Source organism: Penicillium canescens (assembly GCF_028828765.1).
Source record: "Penicillium canescens strain IBT 15451 chromosome Unknown utg000004l_segment0_segment0, whole genome shotgun sequence".
NCBI classification, from domain to species: Eukaryota; Fungi; Ascomycota; class Eurotiomycetes; order Eurotiales; family Aspergillaceae; genus Penicillium; species Penicillium canescens.
The window spans coordinates 5,418,081-5,440,122 of NW_026703966.1; the positions used below are offsets into that span (position 1 = coordinate 5,418,081).

At 49.9% G+C, this 22,042-nt stretch overlaps 7 protein-coding genes across 7 annotated transcripts; 3 read left to right on the forward strand and 4 right to left on the reverse strand.

Annotated features, from left to right (window-relative positions):
* Window positions 1-55: 55 nt before the first annotated feature.
* N7446_007380 (CCCH zinc finger and RRM domain protein) lies at window positions 56-2,388 on the reverse strand (the record flags this gene model as incomplete). Its single annotated transcript, XM_058516125.1, has 5 exons — window positions 56-379; window positions 454-1,427; window positions 1,476-2,084; window positions 2,140-2,258; window positions 2,324-2,388. The coding sequence occupies 5 exons, from the start codon at window positions 2,386-2,388 to the stop codon at window positions 56-58; spliced, it is 2,091 nt and encodes a 696-aa protein (XP_058373303.1).
* Window positions 2,389-2,764: 376 nt separating this feature from the next.
* On the reverse strand, window positions 2,765-6,142 carry N7446_007381 (elongation factor 2). Its single transcript, XM_058516126.1, is given in 6 exon segments — window positions 2,765-3,103; window positions 3,157-3,831; window positions 3,846-5,587; window positions 5,644-5,701; window positions 5,825-5,840; window positions 5,916-6,142. The coding sequence occupies 6 exon segments, from the start codon at window positions 5,921-5,923 to the stop codon at window positions 3,086-3,088; spliced, it is 2,517 nt and encodes an 838-aa protein (XP_058373304.1). The 5' UTR covers window positions 5,924-6,142; the 3' UTR covers window positions 2,765-3,085.
* Window positions 6,143-9,579: 3,437 nt separating this feature from the next.
* Window positions 9,580-10,676, reverse strand: N7446_007382 (uncharacterized protein; the record flags this gene model as incomplete). The annotated part of the gene is made up of 2 exons (XM_058516127.1): window positions 9,580-9,856; window positions 9,934-10,676. 2 exons carry the CDS (start codon window positions 10,674-10,676, stop codon window positions 9,580-9,582), a joined length of 1,020 nt encoding a protein of 339 aa, XP_058373305.1.
* A 3,103-nt stretch (window positions 10,677-13,779) lies between these two features.
* N7446_007383 (uncharacterized protein) lies at window positions 13,780-15,165 on the forward strand (the record flags this gene model as incomplete). The annotated part of the gene is made up of 2 exons (XM_058516128.1): window positions 13,780-13,988; window positions 14,043-15,165. The coding sequence occupies 2 exons, from the start codon at window positions 13,780-13,782 to the stop codon at window positions 15,163-15,165; spliced, it is 1,332 nt and encodes a 443-aa protein (XP_058373306.1).
* Window positions 15,166-15,365: 200 nt separating this feature from the next.
* On the forward strand, window positions 15,366-18,088 carry N7446_007384 (putative serine/threonine protein kinase; the record flags this gene model as incomplete). The annotated part of the gene is made up of 5 exons (XM_058516129.1): window positions 15,366-15,809; window positions 15,862-15,976; window positions 16,032-16,201; window positions 16,257-17,530; window positions 17,605-18,088. 5 exons carry the CDS (start codon window positions 15,366-15,368, stop codon window positions 18,086-18,088), a joined length of 2,487 nt encoding a protein of 828 aa, XP_058373307.1.
* A 538-nt stretch (window positions 18,089-18,626) lies between these two features.
* Window positions 18,627-20,647, forward strand: N7446_007385 (uncharacterized protein; the record flags this gene model as incomplete). Its single annotated transcript, XM_058516130.1, has 2 exons — window positions 18,627-18,812; window positions 18,866-20,647. The coding sequence occupies 2 exons, from the start codon at window positions 18,627-18,629 to the stop codon at window positions 20,645-20,647; spliced, it is 1,968 nt and encodes a 655-aa protein (XP_058373308.1).
* Window positions 20,648-21,038: 391 nt separating this feature from the next.
* Window positions 21,039-21,467, reverse strand: N7446_007386 (uncharacterized protein). The gene is made up of 2 exons (XM_058516131.1): window positions 21,281-21,467; window positions 21,039-21,229 (listed from the first exon to the last, which is right to left on the reverse strand). The coding sequence occupies exons 1-2, from the start codon at window positions 21,423-21,425 to the stop codon at window positions 21,108-21,110; spliced, it is 267 nt and encodes an 88-aa protein (XP_058373309.1). The 5' UTR covers window positions 21,426-21,467; the 3' UTR covers window positions 21,039-21,107.
* Between the last annotated feature and the right edge of the window lie 575 nt (window positions 21,468-22,042).

Genomic DNA, 22,042 nt, shown 5'->3' on the forward strand with positions numbered 1-22,042 from the left:
GGTATGAATGAGCAAGATGTGAAATCCGCAATGAACAGTAATCATTCAATCCTTTTTACTCTGCACCCCAACTATCATCCTCGGCAACATCGTAATCCATATCCCGTGGCGGCGCAGCGTTAACTGGTGGCGCCGAAGACATCGGCGTGTCTTCGGGTTCGTTGTGGTCAAACCCACCTGGACCCTTGGACTCTGCTGATCCGGCGGGAGGGAAAGTGATGGGCGGGTTGGGCATCCAGGTTAGCTGGACGTCGCCGACGGATGGGATGTTCCAGGGGGAGAACATGAGTTTTTCGGCTTGGAAGCGTTCTTTGAAGGCCACCACGACCGAGTTGGGTTGGTCTGGGTTTCTTTCGATAGATTCGTATTCGCCGATGCCCTGGGTTACGTTAGTATATCTATACTGTTTGAGGGGGGTGATAGTTGGGGATAGTGTATGCTTATATAACTTACCATCAGGTGCTGACGAAGTGCCTCGTCCTTGTCAGAGTTGAGCTCAACGCCTGACACAGCAACACGGCGAGGTCGGTTATCCAACCGGAGGACACCTCCTCGTCCGCGAGCTCCGAATCCACCTCGTCCACGGTATCCCCCACGGAACGAGGGATCATACCCACCGCGTCCGCGGGATGCGCCTCGACCGCGGTATCCTCCACGACCGCGATAGCCACCGCGGCCTGCGCTTGCAGGGTCAGCCTCAGGGTCGAGACCCAGACTCTTGGCCTCCGCCTCGAGGGCGGCCAATTGGGCGCGCAACTGCTTCGTCTCGTCGCTCACGTTCTCGTCAGCAGGCTCGCTGCTTGTGTCCATGGCGTTGCCACCGTTGCTTGTGTCTGCGGACCCTCCAAGACGCTGCATGAGACGCGCCCGCTCGTCTTGTTGTTTCTTGAGGAGCTCATCGCGTTGCCGCTCGAGGGCTTGCTTAGCTGCCTCGGTTTCATGTCGTTTCTTCATTTTCTCCTCGTGGGCCCGTTGGGCTTCTTCTTGTTGCTTTTCGAATTCTTCTGGGTTGAAAGCTGGTGCTTCGGGCTGTGCGTGGTTGTTCTCTTCCCGGCTTGGTTTATACCAGTAAACCTTCACGAAACGGTTGTCGAAAATGACCTTGGGACTCGACCACGCGGCCTTGGCTTCGGGGAAGGTATCATACTTGACCAAAGCGAGCTTTTTGTAGGGCTGCAATGAGACCTCCACGATGTTGCCGAATTCAGAAAAGAACTCGCGCACAGATTCTTCGTTGAACTTCTCCTCGGGGATCTGTTCTACCACAATCGTCGTAACCGACTGGTCCTCATTAGGTCCTGCCGACGAGAAATCGGACCGGCCGCGTCCTCGTCCACCATATCCACCACGGCCACGGCCACGACCGCGGTCACCACGGGCATGACCACCGCCTCGCCCGTTGTAACCGGCGGTCTTAGGGTCATATTCTGCAGCCATTAGCGTACGCACATCGAGCATGTACGGGTTCCTCTTACCACCATCCTTCGCACCGCTCTCGCCGTGCTGGTAGAAGCAGTTGTTCCCAAGGTAACAAATACCCTGTGTCTCATACATCGGACAGCGCTCGTTACTCTTGGGCATCTGCTCACCACCAGGCTGCCCAGGTGCACCAGGCATACCGGGAATGCCAGGCATTCCCGGCATCTGGGGGAATCCCATTCCCTGCATGGCCATCATTGCAGCCATGGGGTCGTTCTGGTCGAACTGCGGGAATCCTGGCATCCCCGGCATCATGGGGAACCCACCCGGCTGCTGTTGCTGCTGAGGGAACTGTTGTCCAGGCTGCATACCACGGCCCATGAAATCGCCACGACCACCACCGCGCCCCCCACGCCGGGGAGTTTTCATCGCGCGGTTCTGCAGCGAACCGTCATCGCGCTCCGGCTCGCCCTGGAATCCCTCTCCGAACGTCCGTTTCCGGTTGGCGGGGGCATCGTTTCTAGGGCCCGTGGGGACATTGACTGGAACTTGCGATTGGGGTGCGGCATTCGCGTGCTGAGGCTGCATATGAGGTTGCGGTCCAGGAGGGGCAGACGGCTTGGGGCCAAAGGTCGAGAAGAGGTCTTCGACAAAGGTCTTGGTGTCTGGAACGTGTCAGCGATTCAGCGGGGCCAATTGCGATCGAGATGTGGCACGTACGCTCGCGTAGGAAATCTTCCAGATTTTCCACAGAGGTGTTTCTAATCTCATCATCTGGCGCGTCAGATCTGATTAGCGCCAGAACGTAGTCTGCAAGTACATCGGAGTCGGCATCGGAGCTAGAGGACGATATCATGTTTAGTTGGTGCGTTCTGTCTGTCAAGGTCCAATTCGAATTACTCACATATCCTCCAGTTTCTTCACCACCCACTGCTTCACCCCAGCGGCTTCCTCGTCGGTAAACTGCATGGTGAATATGTTTTTCGGATGATCCTGAGATGTGAGTTTCGAATTGCGTGGAGAGAAAGATCCACGCGAACGTAAATGCAAGGATCCAGTCTCAAAGCCGGGTTTCGGGCGATATCTTTGTGCGCAGGATTATCCTAGGCGGGTATGAATTGGACAATGCACGGCTTAAAACAGGGGTTCGACAAAATAGGTATCGAGTTCGTCAGTAGTTACCCCAAGCCATAAGGGAGGTTGTGATGTGAAGACATCGCGGCGCAAAGCGGACTTGGAAAACGCGCGCGAATAATGTCACGTGATTCGTATCATACCCCAAGCTTGAGGTTCTGCCAACCCACACTCCGGTGCAGTTGGACATTTACTGGTCTACTTTGTGAATCTCCCTACACTAATTCAAATATTACGACAAAACCGTGTCTAGCATACCAATTTATTTTCATAGCGAAACTGGCAGCTAGACTCAGCAAAGAAACAAAAGCAAAATATAGTCCTGAAGCAAATAAAGCAAAGACGCAAAAGCTAAGCACCGGAGAGTCGCCAACTCAAGGCCAGCCTTCTAGACACAACGGTCGAAGCGAGTAACGAAGAACGATGGGGTAAAATTTTGTTGAACTGGAGAAATTGTATTGAATTCATCATTCTCATAAAAGTTTCCACGAATGACTGGCAGAGACGCAATTCTGGTTGTCCGTGACCATTTTTACAGCTTGTCGTAGTACTGAAGAAAGTTAGCAACTGTAAGACAGACCAATGAGAAAAATAGAAACTTACGTTTTCGTAGCCGGGGACGACCTCCTTGAGACCCTTGCGCTTGCGCATCTCGGTGACGATCTGACCGGGCTTGGTGGTGGGGTCCAGAGGAGAACCGCCAGACAGGATAGCCCAGTGGTCGAAGACGGACTGGGGGAAGGCCTGACCACCGGTGGCGGAGCGCAGATCGGCGGAGAAACCGAAGGACTCGTTGACGGGCAGGTAAGCGCGGACGTTGAACAGAGGAGTACCGGGGCGCTGCTCCTCGGTGTAGACGTGACCACGACGGCGGGTGAGGACACCGTAGATACCACCCATAGCCTGCTCGGGAACCTGGATCTCGACGTTGAAGATGGGCTCGAGGAGACTGGGGTCAGCCAGCATGGTAGCGGCGTACAGGACACGACGAGCGGTGGGGATGATCTGACCACCACCACGGTGAATGGCATCAGCGTGGAGGGTAACATCAAGGACGTTGAAGCGGACGGAACGCATGGGCTCCTCAGCAACGGGACCCTCGCGGGTGGCCCACTGGAATCCGGAGATGACGGAGTCCTTGATTTCGTTCAGGTACTGAACAGCCTTGGTCTGGTCAACCAGCAAGTTGGCACCGTTGGTGTCGGGACCGAAGCACCAAATCTTACGGGCATCGGTGACATCCCAGCCGTACTCGTCAGCAAGGACACGGGCACGAGCCTTGAAGTCGTCACGGGGGTGATCTTGCCGGACTCGATGGCCTTGGCGACCTCCTCGTCAAGGGGCTGAGCGGTGAGGTACAGACGGTTGTGCTTGTTGGGCGACTTGGACAGGGCAGTCATGCTGGACTCAGCGGTGACGGTCTCACGGTAAGGAACGACGGGGTCGGAAATACGGAGAGGAACACCGGCGTGGTCCTCCTCGAGATCCTTGAGACAAATCTCGAGGTGCAGCTCACCGGCACCGGCAACGACGTGCTCACCGGACTCGGAGATGAAAGTCAGGACACAGGGGTCAGACTTGGAAAGACGCTTGAGACCCTCAACCAGCTTGGGCAGATCCTGGGCGTTCTTGACCTCAACGGAGCGCTGCACAACGGGGGAGACGGAGAACTTCATAACCTTCAGGTTGTGGGCGGTCTCGTCGGTGGTCAGAGTACCGGACTTGAGCAGGAACTGGTCGACACCGACCAGACCGACAATGTTACCGGCGGGGACGTCCTCAATGGGCTCAACAAAGCGACCCATCATGAGAATGGTACGCTGGATGGCCTTGATGAAGAGATCCTCCTTCTTTCCGGGGACGTAGTTGGGACCCTGGATACGGACCTTGATACCGGACTTGACGGTACCGGCGTAGACACGACCGAAGGCGTAGAAACGACCCTTATCGGAAGTGGGAACCATCTTGGAGACGTAAAGCATCAGAGGGGCAGTGGGGTCACAGTCGCGGATACCAATGCAGGCACGGTCGTCCTGGGGACCCTCGTACAGAGTCTCGGCACGGTACTTCTGGGCAGTGACGGGAGAGGGCAGGTGGATACAGATCATCTCCAGAAGGGCATCAGCGGCAGGCAGGAACTTGCGCATGATGAGCTTGAGGAGGGCCTTGCCCTCGAGATCCTTCTCGTCGTTGGCGAGAGTAACCTCGAGCTTCTCGAGGAGGGTGAAGATCTCATCACGCTTGTTGTGGTTGACAGCGGCGAAGATCTTGAAGATGGGGTCCAGAATGAACTGGTTGAAGGCACGCTCGAGCGGCTTGCCCTCGTGCTCACCCTTGGTGGTCCACTTCTTGGTCTTGGGGTTGAAGTAGTTGTCGCCCCACAGACGCTCGAGCATCTTCTTGCGGTCAACACCGAACTTCTTGGCGTACTTGACAGCGAACTGGCGGACGGTGAAAGCCCAGCCGTGGAGACCGGAACCGAAAGCGATGGTACCCTTCTCGGCGTAGACCTGGACGTCACCGAGAGCCTTCTCGAAGTAGGTGGAGATGATGACGTTGACGGACTCGATGGTACGGGAGAAGGACTGGTAGAGATCCTCCTTGGAGACCTGGAGCTCGAGAAGAGCACGGTCAACCTTGTTGATGACCAGAACGGGCTTGATACGCTCGGTCAGGGCCTGACGGAGGACAGTCTCGGTCTGGACACAGACACCGGAGACACAGTCGACGACGACCAGGGCACCGTCAGTGACACGGAGAGCGGCAGTGACCTCAGACGAGAAATCAACGTGACCGGGGGAATCGATCAAGTTGATCAGGAACTCGTTACCATCAACAGCCTGGGGAATCTCCTTGAGATCCTCCTCATCGGCGAACTTGGCGTAGAGGGAGATGGCGGTGGACTTGATGGTAATGCAACGGTCCTGCTCGTCGGGACGGGTGTCCATGAAACGGGCCTCACCAGCCTTGGCAGCGGAGATAATACCGGCACGCTGGACCAGGGAGTCGGAGAGGGTGGACTTTCCGTGATCGACTACGCACAGAAATGTCAGCATCAATCAAATTTTGAGATGATCGACAGAAGCTTACCGTGAGCAATGACGGACATGTTCCGGATGTTAGCCCGGCGGTCCATCAGAGACCGGATCTGTTGCCATGTTAGTCTTCTGAAGGCTGGGGAAAATTGAAGTACCACCCCAGATGGCGAGATTAGATGTCTGGGGGGCCATCTCAATCTGCCATCCATAGATGATGATATTTAAGCACGAACCTCTTCGATAGTGAAGCTGTGAGACAGAAAATGTTAGCAACATACTCTTGAAAGCTGTGTTGAGGATCCGAGGATCTCGATATGAACTTACTTAACCATGATGGCGGTTGATCTTCAAAAAAAAACTTGAACAAGTAGAAAAGAAGAAGAGCACACAGATGACCAGGACCGAGAGCTCTCGATCAGATCAAAAAGTTCTATGTGCAACTGCTCCTTGGGAGAGGGATGGAGAGGGGAAAGAGAAGAGGAGGGGGAGGAAAAGTGGGAGAGAAAAAAAGAAAGCGAAAGTGGGGACTTTTTGCCGGTTTTGTGCGTTTTGGTCACTGACTTTTATCTCTCATTATATGATTGACTGCAACACGACTAGCTCTGTGCATCTGACTAGCTCTCTATATTCTATTTGACATCGCTCTTGATTTCAAATCCTATTTTGTGTGATGCTTATGACCTTGACTCACTGTATGTTGCCTTCCGTGGTACTCCGGCAACGCATATTATCAATACAAGCTCTACTATTGTGACTTGGTAGCTATAAATACGAAGTACCGAGGATCCATGGCTCTCTCGATACTCAATTCACCAATGATTCACAACATGCCACCTGCACAAACCTTCTGACTGACTCGAGCTGATATCCAAAACCCCTCCTGGTGGCGGTGGAGGGGTAATTGCTTAGTCATGTCGGGTACTGAAACTGCATTATTAATCAAGTTTTTGCCTGTAAATTCAGACATCAAACAAACAGTAACGTATTTCACATGCGAGCCGCCCACCCAAGCGAGCCGCCCACCCCAAAACACCATAGTAAATGCGATAAATTACAGCTTTACATCTCAACAACCATGGCCTATGAGTATTTTTCTTCTTAACAGAATGTTTTTCAGGTGATATCTAGCCTCTTTATGGAGATTGGAAAACTTTTATGACTTCGTGATTGAGAGATATATATTTATAGCTCATAGCAGTGTAATTTTCGGTAATTTTTGAAATGAGGATAATATGGCTTTTTTATTTCCTTGAAATTGAAGCATAGTGCTAATACATCTTATCAATAACTATCGGTAAGCAATGAAATATAATTAAGACGTGGCTGTTGAGATATAAGTGTAGAATATATCGCATTTACTATGGTGTTTTGGGGTGGGCGGCTCGCTTGGGTGGGCGGCTCGCATGTGAAATACGTTAAGTTACAAACAGGAAATTTATGAACTCAGGCGCATATTTGAATTTAACCTACTATACATGTATAGGATGCAGGTCGTGAGGATCCTCAGTCCTAGGCTTAGAACCCTCCCCCGGCTCCCCCCCCCCCCCCAAAACAAAAACCGCGTTCGGATACCTCGTCACTCCTTGGTAAGGAGTTTTTGTTCAAGGGCGGTTGGTTGACTACCTACCTCTCCGAGCGTACGCACTAGAGTATAACCTGGACGCAATTCCACAAACAAAAGCCGTATGAAATGAAAATCGCCCGATCAACCTGCCCGAATAAGTAAGTATGGACTGGCAAGGCTGAGCCGCTCCGCTGTCTGAGCTTAGCCTTATATCCTGGCACCCTGTTAAACCAAAGCTTTAAGCCTTGGGCCCAAGGCTGTGAATGATGTGAAGTAAAGCGTCGAAGATATATCCCTCTTTCTTTTTATTTTCCTGGACACCATGTCTACGTGCTCTTCGTACTTTGGTTACAGATTTTTAAAATATGCACTACTATTCGACCCAGACAACGATATGTGAGGTAAGTACCTCGCAAACGCACCACTGCTTGACCTTCCCAAGAATCGATATGATCTGTTTCGCTACCTTGCTGGATACACTTATGCATTTACTCCGCCTCTTGGGCCCTAGTAGACGTAACTCCCTAGTGCAAAGAGGTAAACCGTCAAGTCGGGTATTCAAGAAGTCCATTCCTACATTGAATTTGCTTCTCGCACTTGGGGAACAAGACTCGTGAATGAAAACAATTTATGGCAACGCGTTCTCTATTTCTGATAAGGCTCCGAGTTTGGTGGGGTAATATGCTGGGATTCGACTATAAAGGTGGTGGTTTCGTTCTAGCAAGTCTGCTTCATCATTCTAAACAAATCACCACTTCTATTCACCAAGGATTCAGATTTCAACGATCAACCGTCGAATCCACTATGCAGGTTTCCAGCCTTATGTGCGCTCTTGTGGCTGTTGGTGCCAGCCGTAGTCTCGCTATTCCTCTCAATGACAATAGCGCTGCCACTCAATCTTGTCCAAGCGGATACTCATACTGCGGTGTATGTTAAATCCCTGAAAGATGTCTTCATCGTCCCCCGCTCACCACAAAAAAACCCTTTCTTAAACGTATGGTCTATAGGAATGCAACGGTGTCTTCTGCAAGATTGTCGGCTCAAACCTGTAAGTCTCTTCCTCCTTGTTTTGTTGGCGATGTATTTTTGCTAACTGCGTTTTGCAGGGATTGCGATGAAGGAAACGTAAGCACACACGTTCATTCACTAGTTCCACGGAGAAGGGTCATGTACAAATTGCATGAGAACTTAACAACTCTATTAGTGCGCAGGTCCCAATTCAGTGTGTATGTCCCAATGGTGGCGACAGCACCATCTATTGCCCTGCTTAAGGGAGTCTCTTTCAGGTTTCCAAAGCCTGATTCGGCGACAAGATTACCAACTTTCTCGACATATGAGAACATACATTCCTTTGAACGATCCCAATGTGCTTAGCCTCAAGAACATTACGGTGTCTATGTACTTAGATGTAATGAACCGAATTTTCTGTTATCCACTTGGCTTTATACCCTGCAATACATTTGTAATGAGCATCTGCCTCGAAGCTGTTGATTGCCTAGCTAACTTATCTTTCAAACTGCCCAAAACTTGTTATACTAGAGCTACATGAGAAGATTTGAAAGACGAGCAGAACTAACGACCTCAACTTTCACTGTGATACACCTGTATATTTTTGTGAGCGTGCAGTGGCCCTGCATTATTTTCCCGGCCTGGTTGGTTCTCCTTGTGTTCATCTTCCTGGTGGCTACTATTGTTACGAATGGAAAAGGCTGTGTGCTTCTGTGGAAGCCATCTTCTTTGGTACCCTTATTTCATGGACTGGACAGTCTTTAGGATGATGATTAGTACGTGAGTATTAGCATAATAGGAGGCCGTTGCCTCGACAGCAAGAACCACCAAAAGCGTCAGAGCTGGGAGTATGCCGATCTCGACATTGGGCTATTTCAATGGTAAACAGAACCTTCTAAGGAATGCAATCGGTGTTGTGCAACCCTACTCGTGCTATTGAGGTCTAATATGGACCAGTTTCGGGTCCACTATAGAATAGTCTTGAAAGGACTTCCTTAGGAGTAGACATAATCAATCGCCTTCATTGGCACTGGTTATACATGCCTCATAATCCATTTGCCCTTCACCGTGTATTATAACAGCCTCAGGCGCATATCTGAATTTAATATACGGGTATCAGACGATCACCAATGAACTGTTTGACTTTCACTGAATCTCAATACATCAACAATCAAATGATCCCATTTGTGCTCTCACATGTGACCTCCTAGATCTTGTTCCTCAACCATCCTTAGTTTTCATATTTGACATCCACTGCGATGTCCTCCTCGCCGCTTGAGTAAGTGTCCTCGTGCAAAGTGTGGAACCGAGGAGCTTGCCAAAACCGATGTCCCCACTTGAACTCGCCATTCATGCCCCAGTCCACAGCCACCCCCTGCGGCTCAGGCACATTCACCAACGGATGCAACCACGACACTACAAATCAATGATGCGGAGTTGGATGCCGGCATTATCTGCCTCCTGTTTGAGCCACTGCAGTCCGAATACCGTTGGATCTCCTTCAATGGGAGCTTCGATTCGGAGCTCTTGGAGGTTTGGAAGTTGCTTCTCTCGGTAACGAAGAAGTGTACACAAGACATGAATCAAGTTGCGGAGCTCAGTCTCGTTCTGTGGGCTTGTGATTGACAGAAGCTCAAGTGTCCTGGGAAGACGGGCATTCAGGGGAATCTTGGGGTTTGACCACAGTCCCATTCTATCAACAACTCCAGCTTAAGTCCATTGCTGAATTTACCATACATGCTTTCTTTATGTGGGCACCAGATGAGATACCCTGCTGCGATATTCAATTTAGTCAAAACTTTCATGCACGCCAAGTTGATGGGGGAAAGATAGAGATGTTCCCAATCGTGCCAAGCACACTTGGCAAACGAGAGCTCGAGGGATTTCAATGTATCGCATCTCGTTCGGAGCGCGGCTGTGAGATCGGATACTAGCAGGATGTCCTTGTCTTCTTGCTCTTCGTCGTTATCATCTTGCACAGTTTGTCCAGAGTCTTGTCCATCGTCGTCATCATCATCATCTTCTTTCACTACTTCCTCGGACCATCCACGTTGATATATCAAAGTCTCGAGGGAATCACATCCTGCGAGAATACGATGGAGATAGGGAGCGGTAAATGCGCAATCGCGAAATTCCAGGTGAATGAGCGACGGTGTGAGCACGGTAGGTAGACCTTTGATATCTTCGTCCTCCAGATTGATACCGCTCCATTTGGTGCCAAAGAAATATGTCAACGAAGGTAGCTGAAGCCATCTCATAAGACGAACAGGGTCGCCTGCGGAAGTGTCACGGCATTCGATTTTTAAATGAGTCAGCCCTTCAAGGACAGGTTTTGTGTTAATCAAGACTTCTCCACCTGGAATCTCGCACAAAATATCTTGCACCAAGTCATCAACCAAGAACTCATTGTCAAAACCGTCATAGTTCGCGTGTCCAAGGCCGATCTCGAGCCTCTCGAGGCAAGGAAGGGATACCAGCAGCACTGACAGTATGGTATCCGAGCGTAGAGACATGAATCGAAGAGCAGATCGCAAGTGGTATGTGTTTGTCTTGGAGATTGACAAGTTATGAATGGCATTGGAAAGCATGCTGCGGTCCTCGGGATTGGTGTCATAAGCCCTGGGCAATTTCTGGTCTCTGCGCATAATATGTCCATTGGCTCCGCACAGGAGATTTAAGTCACTCAGGTCGAGGAATCGAACTTCTTTTGCAAGATCGGGAAACCGGAGAACTGTGGTAGTAAAGTGACGAAGCTTCTTGGGCGTCAGAATCTCAGAATATTTCAAGTCCCAGGATACCTTACAATACGATAATTTATCGCGTCTTGTTGAATTCCCAAGGGTGTCTCGCTGGGTGCCCGATCTGTGCCAATGGGCCCAGCTCCCAACCTAATATGTGACCACTGGGTTGGGCCGGTTAGGCGGGCGAGCTCCTTGTTGCAGGCACCAAGCCTGGCCAGAGTCAGGTTGTCACTGGTGAGCTTTGCGATGATCAGGACTTTTATCTCCAGGGGAAGGTTGTCAAATGCCATTTTGAAAGCTTGGGCGCATCAGATCAGGATGGCTGCAGGATGGCTGCAAGTTTGCGGCTCGCCGATCTTGTTGGCGGTGAACGAGAGTTGTGACGAGATCAAAGGACAGGCCTCGACCTTGACTTGAAGCGGATAATGAAGGAAGGGAATCGGTGAAATGGAAAGGGAAATATGATGATGAGAGAGCGAGAGAGATTGAAGAGATCACACCCTTTCCGAATCAGGTAACATCAAGGCAAATAGTAAAACAAGGCAAACAAAGGGCCTCAAACTTCGAGTCAGTTCTGTCCTCTCATGTGAAGGTATAAGTGTTGACGGCTGTCTAGCGTGTATTATGCCCGAAAGACCTTCTCCTGTACTGCAAATTTGAGTATCATAATATCGCTTCTTATATATACAGAATAGATATTAGTACTCACGAGAACCGTTGATCAACCAAAATACCCTTCGAATACTACCAAGTCTGTGACAGCGCTGGCTTGAATTGCTATCAAATGCCCTAGACTCACGATAGCCTTCTCTGGAAAGGCCATAGATGTACTGAAACGCTTCCACACAAACTTCTTCTAGCAATTAGTCGGGACATGTAGTCTTGCGAATTATTGCAATGGTTTGTATGTTGCGAGAATCCAGACCATGATTGACTTCAGTCAACATGAATAGCGCTCTGTATATCGAATTTAGTCAGATTACCCAGAAGAGCAAACTAGGAAACAGATTAAAATACTCGTTGCTCACGAGACGTTGAAGTCCAAGGATGCCTGCAGGACGGGCTGAAGTTCTGGACGCTTCGTCGCAAACGGTGCCCGTGTGCCAACAAATAGATTACACAGAGGTGAAATGGGTAAAATCCCCAGCATCCAGTGTCCCTATGGCCGGCTGGTGCATCTTCCAGAACTGTTGGGTAATCTGTAAAATATCTTTGATAGCTATGCGTGCTCTCGGGTTAATATACACGCCAAACTGGATCAAAGATCAGTGTACCATATGCATTACGAAAAGCCTTAGCTCTCTGGTAAGTCATTCTGATGGATTCTTTTAAAGTGAACGAGTGGAGAGCGGGTTTGAATAGCGGTGATCGTACGTACCTGTTCATCCAAGTGAGGATTCGACTTCTGCAATAGCATGAGCTGCTCTTGCAATGCGCTTTGCATTCTGGGCAAGAGTGTGGGTTGTTTATGATAACAAAGTATAGCAAAAAGGTATCCAACAGGCAGTATAAATGCTAGATATGATTTATGTCTTCTAGAGAATCAATTCTTAAGCTATTTATTGTAAGCTGAAATTTACCGACTATTTCACGGCAACTACCGGACAAAGGGCTTTGACCGTGATCCCACGTCATGTGTTGTATCCTGCAGAAACTTGCAGGTAGCTGACAACCTTAGAAAGATCAGAAGATCATCAGATCAGCGGGCTGGCATCAACCCACACCACGATCTACAATCTGTGTGTCCCGCGTCGATGCCACTGGTAATTACTATAGAATACATAAAATGCCCAGAAACCAAAAGCTGAACGTTCAATCGGACAAAAAAGCTAGTATCAGTTTCAGCAGAGATCGTGCCTTGCAACGCTATTTGGCAATCGACAAACTTCAGGGCTGTTCACCCGACCTCCCTAGTTAGTGTCCCCACAAGTGATATGAACCGTCTATACAATACTTTCCTGTATATGATATGGAGTATGAACGTACTTTAATGTGATGGGACAAAGGAGCCAGCTCGCTCATCTTGAGAAGCACGCCGCCTGAAATCCCAAATTTGTGAAGGACCTAATAGATTGCCTCAGTTGACAAACCCCATATCTGTCATAGGCATGATTCTGTTAATAGATGCTCCCATTTTTCCCCCGAGTGGTTCAGCTGAGCCATTGCTGACCACCAGTTTGAGAAGCAGGGGTTCAGGAACATTGGGCTGGCTGAAATTATTTGGGATCTATGTGTACTCACCAATGGAACAGGTGCTTCGGCAAGGCTACATGTAGGCTTATATTGGATGATGCTTATCTTGTCAGTCGGATCAGAAGGCCAATAACTGGTTACATGGAGCGGCTTTCTTTTCTGTAGTAATTGCGGCCACGGCACCGCGGGCTCACTCAGGCCCGGAAAGAAAGCCAGTTATGCCTCACCTGAGTCATGGATTGACTTAATAAGAGTCAAGCTAGCATTTATATCGGCATGGCCGGTGAATAATGTATTACGCCGCGACGAACACAGTAGACGAAGATGATGCATTCGCGGGGTCCGTGCGAGGGCGGTGAATTTCGCGATCGGCGATAAGGGAAACGATAACGATAATGCCTATCGGCACGTGAGCATCATAACTCCACATCTTGAGAAGCTCTGAATGTCGATACAGGTATAACCTCAACCATCCAGCTTCATGAGTCAAAAGCCCCCTGACTAGAGATTTGATTAGTCTTGCGTTTTTGTGAGTACATATTTCACGGTATGTTCCTTCCCTCTCGGCGATGGCCACCCCTCAAGTCAATTCAATCTCGTCCCCTCGCCGTCGCCTGTTGTTTATGATTTGCGCTACCCGCACTCAATCGCTTCATTCGAACGTCAAACTCTGTAAATAGCAATGGCTGACGAGCATCGCAGTGTCCTCGAAGTGCTCGAGGATCTCGGGGTCCCTCCCAGTGACCACGAGTTCCTCCGCCGGCTTTACTCGTCGGAAGATCCGTTCCTGGGTCCGTCCAACGCTGAACTCGATCCCACCGCTGGCAACAGGGGTCCTGCACGGCTTAGTGCTGCTAACCTCTCCAACACACTTGCGTCACTTCGTATCAGGCAAGCCATTCCCCGTGCGCTGGTCTCGGTCCTTGACTAACATCGGTCTTGCAGTGAGCGCGCTTGTGTGCAACGCCCCGCAACCACTCCACAAGAGCAAAGAGATCCAGTCCATTACGGGGACGAGTGGGTCTCCCTGATCTCCCATGAATCAAACTCGTTGATTTCTGAATTACGCGGACAACTTGAATCGCCAGAGGACATCCGACGCCCAGGATTCGCCGAACCACCCGGGTCATCCGTCTATGACAGCGACCGAGGTGAGCCCAGTAACTTCCATAGTGACCCCCCTACCCCTGGACCCTCAGGATACCAACAGGCATCCCTGCCAAGGACCCCGGCCAGAAACAACGACGTTGAGGATTTGATTTCCTCTTTCCCACGTCCTCCTGTTTTCAATTCCCCGAAGGGAAAGCGAGCCCTCTCTGCCATTGCACCCGGAGAGCAACAAGGAATTATTGAAACCAGTACAAAGGCTAACCTTTTCCCGCCTGACACCAGTCGACGCGTCAGCACTCCGACCATATTCGCTGATTCATCCACCGTGTTTCACACTGATATCATTAATATCGGAGATCAAAGTCACTCGGTCCCTCAGCGCCAAAAGAAGCAATCTGCGTTTGCGCGCCTTAGTCAGACCAAACGTCACCGTCGGACCAATCCTCGCCGTCTTCGGGCCGATCCTTCGAGAATCCACGGCAGTTTTAGCTTCGATACTCTAGTCATCCCGGCTCCAATTCCTTCGCCGTCTCCCCCTAGTACCCCAACTCGTACGCCCCTTCTCAACGTTTCGCCCTCAATTTCTCGCACATCTCCTGTTGACTTCATCGAGCAAGATCCTCGCAGCACTCGTCACGGAGGACACAAGGTGTCACTCGACCACCCCAAGCCCATCTATCCTTCGTGCGGAAACCGTGACCGCAGAGCCTCGTATGGGCTATTCCCGCAACCCTATCATTCCCCGTGCGCATCTTTCAACTCGACCATCCACAAGGTACCTCGCGTTCACCCATACTGTGAGGCGACGGATCCACGCTTTTACCGGAAGATCCCTTACCCTTCACCTCTTGCTAAATCCTCCCGCTCCTTGGACAAACACGCAGCAAGACACACAGGGTCTTTCAAACGGTGCCTCTCCCGAGTTTGCACACGCATCTCATCCTTGTGTGACCGTTAGGTCCACCTTACGAGGTGTGCCCCTGAAGACAACATTATTTCTGTCTTCGTGACAATTTTCCATATCCTTACGCGGCATCATCTTATCCACTCACTGCCTTAACATCTCCATTCCGGTTATTTGCACGCAAGAAAAATACCAAAAACCAAAAAAGCCCCCCAACTTCCACCTCTATTTCCAATTATCCACTGTCATTTATCATGGACCCTCGTGGGTCTCGGTTCTTGGACCCATCCTCTGCGATGGCGGCCATAACCAAGCACAAAGTTGAGGCAATCAAGCTTGCTCGAGAACAAGGAATTGCTGTCCAAGAGATGTGTCGACGTGCGAAAACTGATATTCCACCGTACGAGTTTGAAGAATTGATAGGCAAAGGCGCCTACGGTCGAGTCTACAAAGGTCATGAAACAAAATCGGGTCGACTGGTTGCTATCAAGGTTCTAGATATTGATTCTCTCGACTACAAGTCTTTACGAGATTTCAGGGATGAGTCGATTAAGGACTTCATTCACGAAACAAAGGTTATGAAGCAAGTCAAGGACGCTGGGGCAAAGAACATTAATGAGCTCATCGAAGCCATTTCTATCCATTCACAATTGTGGCTTGTTTGCGAGTACTGTCCGGGCGGTAGTGTTCGTACACTGGTAATTGAATTCCTATTTTCTACCCTTTCAGAGCTTTATTGACCAGTCGTAGATGCGTGCAACCGACGACAAACTTGATGAAAAATACATTATCCCCATTGCGCGCGAGTTGGCCGTTGGTCTCCGCGCTATTCATGAGGCTGGAATCATCCACCGTGATGTCAAAGGTAAGCATCTCGACTCGCAGATGATAAGAATTCCTGCTGACTTTAGTTTCCACAGCTGCAAACATCTTAATCCATGAAGAGGGCCGGCTGGAGATCTGTGACTTCGGTGTCGCCGGTGTTCTTCAATCACAACGAGACAAAAGATCTACTTGGATTGGAACACCACACTGGATGCCACCAGAAATGTTCTCAACTCGGGGCGAGGCTCATCGTTACGGAAGCGAGGTAAGACATTCTTATGAGATTCTATACGCCCAGTCACTGACATTGGCTTTGCAAGATCGATGTGTGGGCATATGGGTGCACGCTATTTGAATTCGCAAACGGCAACCCACCGAACTCGGGCCTGCGAGAGCGTATGCAAATTGGCCGCCAACTCAATCGAAACACACCCAAACTCGATAGCGATAGGTACAGCCAAGGCTTGAAGGATCTCATCGCTTTCGCTCTTGATTCCAACCCCGCAACCCGCCCCACGATGGCAGACATTCTAAATCACCCTTACATTGCCGACACTGATGAGGAGTATCCCACCTCAATTGTCAGCGAGCTGGTGCGAAACTACTACCAATGGTCTCAGCGAGGAGGCCAGCGTATTTCCTTGTTTCACCCAGGCGGTGCGGCGGCAGCAGAACTCCCTGGTGCCGAAGAGTCGGATGACGATTGGAACTTCAGTACAACAGATGGGTTCGAGCGAAGATTTTCTGTCATTGATCTGGATCAAATCGCTGCCTCTTTGGCTGCAATGGAACAATCAGTCAGTCCGACCGAGACAGCCTCTGACCAAGATTTTATTGATGAAGGCTCCGAGGGCGAAATGAATTATGAAGACAAGGTCAATTTCGATGAACGTGTGCGCCGAGGCGCCGAAGCAATGCAAGGACTTTTCGACGAGGAAAAGCCAAGCTACGTTTACGAAACAAAAAATGACTTTGTCCCCATTGAGCCCACCCCGTCCAACTCAGATCTGCCTCTCCGCACAGATACAGACCGCTCTTCTGTCACATCAACCTTCATTGACATTGATATCGGCTCCTTCGAGGCATCCCATTATGCGGCGGGGGCGCCTGCTGCCCAGCCTTTTCAACTGGTCGATGCAGACACTATTCGCGCGAATCGTTCCAGTATTCGCTTGAACAGAAATTCCAATGAGAACAGCTCGAAGTCTTCCGAAAGCGGCGTTGAAAGCGATGGATCTGCGTCTATCGATGATACATTCCAGCCGTCCGGTCCACGACCACCCACTATGGACTGGAAATTCCCAGTATTTATGCAAACTGACGAGGACAAGCCAGCCGACAGCGAAGAAACTCATGATCAAGACCCTACCCCGGCTCCTGGGCAGGAGTCAATTGAAGAAGAGTCCCTCCAGGCCGAAAAGCGTGCTACTATGGAATGGACATTCCCAGTCATGGGATCCGTCCCCGAGGAACAGGCCTACACTGATCGCCACGATACTCTTCGTGCACCTCTTCCTGGGATTCAGCCCATCCCGGAATCACAATCAATAGACGAGCCTGATGATTCCCGTCCTTCTACGTCTGCCTCCAACGCGTCTGACTCGGACTACGATCCTTTCCGTTTCGACCGCCCAACAACCCCCCGGGCACAAACTCCCTTCATCATAGCCACTTCTTCGACCGCGAGCTCCCTGCAATGATGGGCTCAGCTGGCTTTAATGAGTACGAGTCTTCAGGGCTTCTCGACGGCCCGGGGCCCGATGAAATATCCCAGCCTGTGTGGCGAGACTCTACCGACGGTAGCACACCACCTCTACCAACGGCCATCCCAATCCCCGAAACCCCCACTGCGTCCTCTGTGATTTCTGGCCCGGTCTCGGAGCCCGGCTCTCCGGTCTTCGAAACGATTCGCAATGTGCGACGAGACCAGGATCCAGAAGTCACGACCTCAAGACCTGAGGAAGTTGAAACCATCCCCTTCCCATCACTCGTGGCACCCAGCGCTGCGAGCTTGATGGAGGGTGCTGATGATGCCGCTGTGGCATTTGAGCTTGATCGGTTGCTGGGCGACTTCCTTGGGTCTCTCTCGGCCACGAGCAAGGCTCTCTCGAGAATCGCTGTCACCGGAACCAATGGCTACGAGGCTGAGTAGGTCTAGAGGACCAGTGGGGTGAATAAAGTATTTTTAAGGCTGGACCTCTTACTTTGGGGTCCCCCTAGTATGTTGTTATGATCACTTTGTTTCGAGTAATCTTTAGCGGTATCAATATCAAACCTTCTTTCAAACGACTAATGCCTCGGCTTTCCTCTCGTAGATCTGCTTATAGGCATCATGATCACTGGCAGTGTAGGCAACGATGTGCTGACTGTTTCTTGTAAATCAACACTCTACGACAAAGTATATCTCGCTAGGGCACGGGCTAATTACTATAGCTTCTCGTAGTATACCCTCCTGTACGTCCACAACATGTACTTCCTAACCATAAGCACTCATTGCTTCTCGTGAAGTCACTATGCGCGCTTGTATGGCGTTGCCTGTGAATCAAGGCGATCAGGTTCTACCCACCTTGATAGTCCTTCACTGTTTTCTTTTCTCTTCTTCTTTTCCCCCCTCTCCCTTCCCTATCTCGGCTTTTTCTTCTTCCTTCTCTTGCTTTGTTTTCTCTGTACTTCTTTTGATCTGGTCCAGTATGGCATTCCATTTGCCATCAGACCCTTCTGCACCTGAGGCTTTGGTCTGGAGCACATTTCCAGCTCCAACTACCTACGACGAGTGGCGGGCAGCTGTCTCGGAGGTCAAATCACTGAACCGCTCTCAACAATACAAACAGTGCGTGTCACGTTGCAAACAGCTCATTGACACTGCTACTGGTCCAGTTCGTGTTCACGTCTCATCATTTCGACGCACAACTAACGGGTTCCTACATAGGTTGAACGGATTCATAAAACTTCTCTCTACTATTACGCCGCAGTGTCATATGTTTCAATGTCTCAAGCAGCTCACGTCTACTCGGCAGCCAAGATCCCACTTCTGTACTTCGCTTTGGAGAATTTCATGGCTGCGAGCGAAACTTTGCCAGAGAATCTGATTCCTCCAATTCTGAACCCAGATCAGACCTACTCCCCCGTTGAGTGGCCGGAATCTGCTACTCCATCTCCTACTACTCCTGCAACACCGTTGACTTTCAGTAATTCTCCTCCTCCCGAGGCCCTCTTCAAGTCTTCCCCTCTACGCGGAGTATCTTCTGTCATGGATACGAATGGTCAGCTCGCTCGGCATGAAATTCTGACGCCACCTCATTCTGTCTATCCTTCCACTCCTCCCTCGTCTAGCGCTTCTCTGGCTACAGCTTTCGTCGTGACTCCGCGTTCCGTTCCTGCCATTTCCCCTCGGTCTCAGCCGAGTCCTATTAGGGATTATTCTCCTGTGGATGGTATCAATGGTGACATCTCACCTGTTTCGATCCCTGCCATCTCCCCTCGATCAGAAAAGCTTTCCAGTGTGAGCCGGAACTTCTCCTATCCAACTGGTAGCATTGTTCTGCCGCGGGGCCTTCCATCTCCTTCGTCTGTGGACAACGAATTGGTCTCTTTTGACAGTTCCAGAAATGGCGTTCCCATCGGCGAATCCCTGATGAAGAACATTACCCGCATGCTCGACAGCTCCGCTCTGAATGAGAGCGATGACGACCCTTTCGTCTCAAAGAAGCCTTTCCCTCCCAAGATCCGTCGCCAGGTACGCCTTTCCCCAATCGGTTTTCCTGCTGATCTTGAGGACCCCATAAGGCAAAGTGAGTTGGTTCCATCGCCGCTGTCTGTCCGAAAGGTGTCTGGTGAGGTGATCAAGTGTGATCGTTCGATGATCGTCTGTGGAGTCTTGAACAAGAAGAACCGTGGAAGCGAAAAGGATACTTGCAACAATTTCAACAAGCTTCTCCAGGATATTGATTTTCAGTCTAGATCAACCCAGAAGAACTGTGGCAGCGACTCGAAGCGGACTGTCCGTTCTCGCCCTCCCCGTCTGCCACTCAAGATTATTCCACATCCCCAGGTTAACATCAATGCAAACCAGCCAACCCCCAAGCCCCTGGTTCCGGAGCGAAAGCGCGTGGGCCCTATTCTGGTCATGCCTACGCCAGAGACCACCCCAGAGGCCACCCCAGAGGAGAAGAATACAAGTCCTAGTTTCCACTATTCCACTACTCCTCAAGGCTCACCCGAGCAAAAGCAATGGACTTCATACTCAACCCCATCCCCACCCTGCTCCTCAGTAACCCCAACCAGCGCAGCCCGAATCGAAGTATTCAACTCGAACACTAACTTCCTGCGCGAGATATTTCCCAAGGAAATTTCCTGGCTGCAGGAACAAATCGATCATGTCAAAGCCTTGCAGCTCATCCACCGTCCCCGTAGTCCAGTGGCCATAGTCCCAGACTTTTCTCGTTCTCGGTCCTTCTGGACATTCAGTCCCGTCCGCAGAAAAGTTGTCTCTGCCTTTCGTGGCTCCCACCCTGGTGAAGGTCCTAATATTGATAAGTTTGGGAATGTCCTCCGTGTTGAGACGAAGGTGCAGCGCATTGCGCGGCTGCGGAAGGAGAATTGGCAGATTGGTATTCAGGCTCATCATTCTGTCTGGAAGGGCTCTGAGTACTACGAGAAGTTTTGCGAGGATGCTATCGCCGATATTGAGGAGCGTAGAGGGTTTTTCTGAGGGGTCGATACATGGTGAAGTTTTGAGGGTTGCTATTTTGTTTCTCTTGTGCTTCGAGGATGTGGTGCAGGTGATGCATTTGCTTTGCATTTCTGCTGACATCTCTGGCGAATATGTTCCTCCTTTTTCTGTGGATAAATTGCTCCATTCTAACATTTGATTGCAAGTCTGGATCATGATTGCGATTATGGTCTTCTATGGTTCATCAGTCTAGTGGATCATTACTCTGGTGAGAGATGGAGTGGGATGGTGTCTATCGATGGGGAAACATGCAATGGCACATCGGAGGTCATGGTTTAACGAAATTCTTGATTGAGAATGATATGGAAAAACATTCAAATGTACCTATGATTCGACTCAATCTCAAGCTCGATTTCACACGACAACAGGTCAATACAAATTCATGGAATCCCGTTCCACATTCATCTCCATCTCCAAGTTAATTAAAGACTCTTGCTCATCACAGAGCCAATTCCCTCTCCGACTCCCCCTTTCCAAACACGCCACCGAGTTGGTTTCCTAGTTGATCTTGGATCTTGCTGAAGTTCTCATGTTCGATGAGCTTTTTGCCTGTGAGGCTCACTAAAGTAGAATGTTAGCATAGTCTTCACTTTCCGTTTGTGGTTCCAATACTCTTAAGTCCATAAGACACTTTATTTTCGCCCATACAATCCAGCAAGAATTCCTGGAGCTTCTTCTGGTATGGATCTAAGGTACCAGAGACCCAAGCGGCAAGAAGCACCACCTGGAATGCAAAAAAGCAGAGGAAGGATAGCATGATTGAATAATCCGCTACGGTGATATTTGTTTTTGAATATTGTAGTCCAAGTTTAACAGCAGAAGAAATCGGTGGTTCATATACTATGCGCAAGCCTATGACGTCCGACGATGACGCTGTGCCACACAGATACCCCCGGTGGGGTCGAAGCGGTGCGAATCAAGGTGGACTTTCATATTAACTGCCATATTCATATACATCATGACCGGGTCTCAGGTCTCGTCTGGCTTTATAGGCTTTTTCTTGTCATTGCCAGTCTGAATTTGGGGTTTTGGGGCGATTATCGGCCTCTTAGGGTTGCATTTTGGGTTATACATGTACTTTGGGCATAAATATTAAACAGTAGCTACAGATGAATACTATTAAGATCAAACTCATTTTCAGGCTAGGGCTGTAGCTGGGTAAATATAACGTGCGTTGGGATAGTATGTGAGGTCTATACCTCCTTGTCTAGGGCGGATTATTAGAGCCGTCATACAACTATGTTTTTGCTGTTGTCGTTATTGCAGTATTATTCTTATTGAAGTCTTGTCTTGTCTTGGATTATTTAATATTGTTTTATAATTATTCTGTGGTAATGACGCTATAAACTGCCCTGGTGTCTACCTAGGCATGCA